General features: G+C 27.1%; 2 protein-coding genes across 2 annotated transcripts; both read right to left on the reverse strand.

Moving 5' to 3' along the window:
- Positions 1 to 165: 165 nt before the first annotated feature.
- LOC105629321 (uncharacterized) lies at positions 166 to 1,106 on the reverse strand. The gene is made up of 2 exons (XM_012210928.4): positions 580 to 1,106; positions 166 to 476 (listed from the first exon to the last, which is right to left on the reverse strand). The coding sequence occupies exons 1-2, from the start codon at positions 941 to 943 to the stop codon at positions 415 to 417; spliced, it is 426 nt and encodes a 141-aa protein (XP_012066318.1). The 5' UTR covers positions 944 to 1,106; the 3' UTR covers positions 166 to 414.
- Positions 1,107 to 5,758: 4,652 nt separating this feature from the next.
- LOC110008846 (uncharacterized) lies at positions 5,759 to 6,674 on the reverse strand. Its single transcript, XM_020676966.3, has 3 exons — positions 6,469 to 6,674; positions 6,192 to 6,321; positions 5,759 to 5,980 (listed from the first exon to the last, which is right to left on the reverse strand). Exons 1-3 carry the CDS (start codon positions 6,581 to 6,583, stop codon positions 5,890 to 5,892), a joined length of 336 nt encoding a protein of 111 aa, XP_020532625.1. The 5' UTR covers positions 6,584 to 6,674; the 3' UTR covers positions 5,759 to 5,889.
- Between the last annotated feature and the right edge of the window lie 787 nt (positions 6,675 to 7,461).

Consider the following 7,461-nt stretch of genomic DNA (forward strand, 5'->3'; position numbering starts at 1 on the left):
TATATTTTTTTTTAAATTAAGACAATAAGTAGGTTTCAAATAAGTTTATCAAAAGAAAACAATTTTTTAGAATGAAATAACTATTTTAAGCATCAAAGTTGCTTTTCTTGATTATTGCTTCCACTGAATGATGTCTCATTAAAATAAAATAAAAAAATTTACTAATTAAAAAATGACAAACTAAAATTTAATAACGAATAATATATTACAACCAAGGAAGTATAGTCATTCTCCTTCCCTTCTATCACATATACAAAGAAAAACAATTCCATAAATATGCACAATATAATTTAAAATTTGATCAAAATACAATTCGGAAACTTCTAATGTAACAAAATTGAAATCCAACCTCAAGACTCTACAATACATCCAAATTATTTAAATACATGTAGAATACTTGGGTAAACTTATGTCTCAAGTAGAATACTTGTCATCAACTTGCTTGTTTATTTTTCTCTTCCCATTGTTCTTCTTGCCTATAATAATAAACCAATCAAGAAAAGAAAATTAATCGGTGCTAAAATTGATTAATTAATGAAGATTTACTCATAAATCACTACAAAATCATTCTATTTATACCTGATTTATGTCTTCTTCTAGATTTGACAATATGAGGAATGAAAACCCCAGTTCCTCCATTACCATTTCTCCACAAATTTACAAGCCAAGGTGGGACTGAACTTCCTCCATCACTCTCCCAACAGCTGGAGTAGCAGCTTCCTAATAATTGTGTTTCAAAATTGATTGATCTCTTCAAGCTGATTTGCCTTGAATCACTCTTTGAGGTTCCATGTTTGTTTTCAAGAAAATCTTCATCATTATCATCATCATCTTCTGTCAAGACTAAAATTTGCCTTCTGAGCTCATTATAGAAAGCATCTCCTTCTTCTTCTTCTTGATCATAATCTATGGCTTCAAGAACAAGATCATGGTCTTTACCCATGTTGATGAATTTCTAGTTTCTGAATTCTAATGTGTAAAATGATCAAACTCATGAATTTTTGTTGGTATTGAAATGGTGTTGAGATTATATATATATAGAACAATGAAAAGGGGGAGAAATTTCTTCGATTATGGTCAAATAAGAAATATTCTAACATGATCTATACACATGTTGGTTTGATGAAATGTATCTAAATATTTGTCCAAGTCTAGGAAATATCCCTTTTTTTGTTTGTTAGTCAATGTCCTTATTTGTTTCATTTAAGTCCTATATTTATACAAAAATACTCTAAATTACATGGGCTCCACAATTAACATTATGTGGTTCACACATTTAGATTTTAGTGGGTTTACAATTTTAAATACATAAAACTTCACTAAGGATTTTGAAATTTTTTAAAAATGAGTGGCTCATCGCATGAAACCACTCATATAGTTGGCTCCAACCCACACATCTAAATAAAGTGTGATTAACTATTTAATTTCATATTATATTTTAATATATTGAGTACAATTTTAGTTTTTTATCCCTTAATTTTTTTTTCTATTATACTCATTCAGTCTCAAAATTATAACTTTAATTTTGAATGTCTTAAAATAATAGTCCCATTTGCATATTTAAAAATGATTTTTTTCACTTTTACATAATACCCTTATATAATAATCCGTATAAAAAATTAATATTAATTGAATTTACTAAATAATGAAAAACTTTTAAGATAATTAATTTTAAAAGTTAATAAACTAAATATTTATCTTATTTTAAAAGTTTCGAGAAATTATTACTAATATAGTCTTAGAGTCTTTAAAGGTATATATGAAAAAATAGGAAAAAAAATTATAATCATATAAATTAATTCAACCAACTATTCTTAAAAAAGTTACTATAATTATTATATTTTTAACTTTTTACCCTTATTTATTAAATTCCATTGTAATTGTATAGTACAGTGTTAGAAAACTAGTAAAAATGATATTGAGGAAATTTCAAATATAAATTTTGCGGAGTCAAGATAAATCAATCTTCTTTTGGTTTGTATAAAAAGTTAAAAATCGACAAGTTTGAGCAGAACGAAAAAGTAATTCCTCCGTCCCATTTTACTTGCATGGTTTGGTAAAATACGCATTATAAGGATTTAGTCTATAAAAGTTATTTTTCTCTTTTTTACCCTTAACTCATTAAGATATTAATAAAAGTCCTCCACTTAATGAAGAATCATAAATGTTATCATTTACATGCATAAATTTAGAAACCTTTAAGATATTAATAAAAGTCATTCATTTAATAAAAAATTATAAAGGTTATTATTTACATGCATAAATTTAAAAACTTTATAAACATTTTAGGACATCCAAAAAAGAAATAACAAGTAAATAAAATAGGACGGATGAAGTATTTATTTTTTATTAATTGCTAATAAATTGTCATTTATTGTTAGTAATGAACACAAGAACTAGTTAGGTTACATGTAAAAGTGAATTATTTTTTAGTCCATGGTCATAAGCATGTATCTTTACAAGAAAAACTTATATTTACATAAGTTATAGATTAATCTTATCAGATGATAAATCTATCAACTAAATTGGTTTTTTATTAGAATTATATTGTTGACCATATAAATTTTATACAATTAAATAATGTTTGGTTCAACTGATTTATGAAACTGATAGCCAACGGCTAATCTGTAGCTAATAAAAGTTTCAAACAACTGCTCATTCCATCAACTACCATTTAGAATTTTTCCATATCAACTGCTAGCTGATTTAAATATTATTTTATTTAGATTTCATTAACCTCAAAAAAATAACCATTAATAAAATTTTCAAATTAATATTTTTATGATTATTTATTATAATTATTTAAAATAATAAATTTTATTAGATATTATTTAAAATTTTAATTTATATTTAATTTATATAATACATTATATATATATATATATATATATATATATATATATATATATATACTTTAAAAATTAAATATATATATATATATAAATTATACATCATAATCTATAAAAAAACAATTATGTACATTCTTAATAGTTAATGTTTTTACATTTTAATAGTAACCGCTATTATAATTTTACTAAACACCAAAATTCATTGACTGACCGCTATCAGCCACCGGTCACTGACCGCTATTGTTAAGAATCTCACATTGACTAAATACCAAATCTACAAATGACATGTAAGGTGACAGGCTAGCGAGTTAATTAATTAGTATTAATTTTATTAGATGGTTGAAACCCGAGTAAGCCCATATCATTGGTTAACTCAGTACCTCTACCTTTCAATTTGTAATATGGTATCACCTTTCAATTTGTAACTTTATGATATGGTATCAGAGCGTAGTCTCCAAGTAAGCTCATACCATATATTTCACCTTCTCACTTTAGTTCAACTTTACCTTTCAATTTATAACAGTTATTCTCTATATGAACGGTTAAATCAAACCGCACTTAGTTATAATAAATTATGATATCCCATTAACAATTCAGAGAAGACTCTCTCATGTGATAAATCCATAATGAATTATCCAAAGAAGAAAATTTTCCAGTTTAACATGTGTAGAAGAAGATAAGTATCCACTTATATTATTTAATAATTTCTCATATTAAATAAGTAATCAAGAATGAAATTATTTTCTACTTTACCATTAATATTATAAATATAAAATCTAACTACGTAGGATAGGACATATTTTCTTTTTTTATACCAAGTCTTCTACTCTGGTTATTTTTATTTTAACTTAAACAATAAAAGTGATAAATGAAAATTGTCACGTGATGATAGTGCATTGTTTTATTAAAAAGAAATGGTAGTGCTACACCAAAAAAAATAAAAAAAAAAAAAAGAAAAAGAAAAAGAAGAAGAAAAGAGAAAGAAATGATAGTGCTTTAGGTATCAATCGTGGAAGAGAACTGATGGCTCTTCATTTAATGGATTGGCTTGTTTTATGCTTAATTAAATAATTGATAATTATGAAGAATTGGTATTATGGGTCTGGACTATGAATCATATTATGGGATGTGAATTATTATTTTGACCGTCAAAGTCACAGATTTCTTCAACGGACATATAACCACGCATGTGTGTATATATATATTGAATATGCTTTTTAGTTCTAAGAGCAGGATCAAATTCTTAATTTTTCACTACTAATGAGTATTATGAAAAGAAGAAGATTATTATTAGATTTCACAAATAACTTGTTGAATGAATATAGCTCCAATTGGATTATTTAGGTTTTGGTCATTATTTTAATCAATTTGAATTAAGATATTTGAAATTGAGAATAGATTCAGATTATTCATTTTATCGATTCACAGGATAATTTAGGATTAATTTATAAATTTTAAATTAGATTATACCACATTGAATTACTAGAAATATTATGTTTTTAAAAAAATCTGAAAATATTTTTTTCATATAAATATTCATTTAAATTAGTTGAAAGTATAAAATAAATAAATGACTGTAAAAAAATAAAAATTAGAAATTAAATTTACGTATAAAAGTTAATTATTTATTTTATTAAGCTAATCTAAATTAAATTAGATCATACAATTTAGTTTAGTTTAACTCGTAAATAAAAAAAAAAGTTACGTTGCAATTTCATGAAAAATAATTTGAAGTTTGGTTTTAGTTTCCTAAAATAAACTCAATTTTGACGATTAAAATATTTATTTATTGTCAGCGGATAACAGGTACCTGTTTTTTCTTCTCTTTAATATGTGAAGATAAAAAAAAAAAAAAAACTTAAATAAACTGAGTGTATAACAATAAATATAATAAGTTATTACGAGAACTATAATATGATATTTTAAAATAAAAAATTACTATATATTTATAATTTATATGGAGTCAAATGTTCCACATTGGAGTCCAGTTAAGCGGTCAAGTCAATGCCGATGTTGATGTTAGCCTGTCTTGTGGGCTTGACATAAATCCGAGCTTTTAAATACTTGTTGGGATAATATTTATACAAAAATAATTAGAACAGTCACACGGAGTTGAGAGGAAGGTTCTTAGTTTGAGGTCAACAATGTAGGTCTTTCCACATGTGTCCAAGTCCACGAAATATCCTAACTTTTGTATGTTACCTTATTGTCTTTTACTTAGTTGTTGTGTTACATTAAAATGTTGTGTTCCCCTGCAATTATTTTTTTTTTTAAATAAATAGAGGTGTAATCTCCTTGAACCGTAGAGCGTAAAAATTTTTTACCCTTTCAATAAAGTGTGTTTCTCGGAGATGAAACTTGTATTTTCATCCTTACAGGATTGAAATCACTTATCACCTCATCCAACACTTTATTACATTAGTTGTCAAATATAATTGTAAATATATCATTTGTGTATTATAGCTTTACTGTACAGGTCCTTTTAATGAAATCAGACTTTCATTTTTCCCAAACAGTCTCTTTCACGGTATCATAGCGTGACTTTGGGTTTCTCATTCTTTTCTTTCTAGAAACACTTTATCTCTCATTGCTCTTCTCTTTCCTCGATCTAATAGGTGTTTCTTGAGAAAATTTATTGGTGAGAAAATTTGCTGGTTATTCTAGAGTTTAATCTCTTCTTCTTTCGCTGGTTGTCCTAGAATTTCTCTTTGTTCAGCATTCTATTTTTCTTTTTTCTAAGAAAATTTGAAATTTTTTCTTATTCTTATTCTTATAAAGAGCATTGAGCGAAACAATTGGTCAAAACCCCATTCTCTTTTTGTTCCACGAAAATGCCTTATCCTCTCCTTACCGTCTACCCAAAAGATCAATTCATAAAGAAAATTCAGCAAATTGATTCACACAAACAGTTGAATCACAAAAAACTATATATAAAAACTGAACTAGTAATCCAGTACCTCGAACAGCCAAATACTTATACTGGATTTGATTATAAAGAAACAAACAAGTTGAAGCATATATTAACCTCCTTATGTAAAGGTTATGCATTTGGACTCCATAGTTCAAAATATACAGATATGTATTTCTCTTCAGATATTTTCTTGTTTCCTTTAGGATAAAGAGAAAGTCTCCTGCATCAAAACATGTAGGTGAAAAACAACAACAATTAGAAATTAAATACTCAATTTGTCTCCAAAATTGTGAGATTAGAAGTTTGAACTGCAGTTTGAGACCCAATTGCCCAAAAGCAATAAATAAATAAATGAATGTCCCAATCTATCATAAATAAATAAATTTGAAAAACTAAAAATTGAAAAGAATAGAATTAAAATTAGAACCCACCATATGTATCCGCCAACTTTGAAAACACTTGGTCGATAGTTTTCTACATTTGCATTAGCAAGTTGGGAGAAATTTTCGATCTTCAACAGGTAATTAGCTAGTGGAAGGTCCCTTAATTCTCTTACTATTTCTGTTGATTAAGCATCAAAAGTCCAAAATCATAAACAAACTAACTTCTATATATGAAATTAGACTTTCATTTCTTTATCATTTTAAGATTTTCCCCCTTCTTTCTCATCTATGTCAGGCAACTCTTTTTGCGAGAAAGAATCCATACCTGTTTCTTCATCTTTGATAGTGAGTTCACTAATTGCTTCTTCCATAACAGATTTTACTTCTTCTTTGGCATTGAGTTCAACTATCTCTTCTTCCATGACTTCTCGTAAGACCATTTTTCACTTTACTCTTCCTGTTCATTTTCATTATTCTTTTTCTTTTTCTTATATGCAGAAATACAGAAGTAGAAACGTAGTTGAGAAGCAAATGACTGAAAGGACGTATATTTCCATTATTTTTTTCATTATAGTAAAGCCACAATCTTCTAAAACAAAGAATAAAAAAGAACAATTGTAAATTGTTAGTTTCTTTTTCATTTGCTATAATTAAGAATAATGTCCAAACAAATAGTATAACAACAATAAAATTTACAGATCGTATTAATAAAACTCGTTTTGGCTTTCCATTTGAAAAGCCAAAATAACAAATACCATAAACATCAAAATTGTGTTGGGCATCAGCTCTGATACCAGTTGTTGGGCAAAAATTATGCAAAATCCCCGATAAGTCAGATGAGGGAGCAAAAGAAAATAATAACACACACAATTTGATAACGGAGTTTGGCCAATCTTGTCCGCCTCTCCGGACTACTGCAGATTTTTTATAGGAGAAAAATAAATAAAGTGTTTACATACACTCACAACCCTATATGCAAGAATACCCGAAAATTAGGCTTAATTTTTCCTCTTTGATAATCTCTCTATTTTTCTCTCTTACAATTGCTCTCTCATTTCCTGATCTACATTTTGTTGTGTTTGTGTGTATATTTGTGTGCTGCCTTTGCCTCTATTTATAGGCAGGTTAACGCGTAGGAATGCCGTGTACAACTCCATTGCCTTCCATTTTTGACTTCCTTTATCTTTCTTTCAAATTTATTGTGGGTCCCACTTGAGTGGGCACCGTACAACAAATCTCCCCCTGCACACTCAAGTGGGGACATTATCCATACTCTCCATCATCTCTGCAGCTAACCAATAGTGCGACTGTCACAAAA

This window comes from Jatropha curcas, chromosome 6 (genome assembly GCF_041381405.1).
Source record: "Jatropha curcas cultivar XTBG-Jc1 chromosome 6, XTBG_Jcur_1.0, whole genome shotgun sequence".
NCBI classification, from domain to species: Eukaryota; Viridiplantae; Streptophyta; class Magnoliopsida; order Malpighiales; family Euphorbiaceae; genus Jatropha; species Jatropha curcas.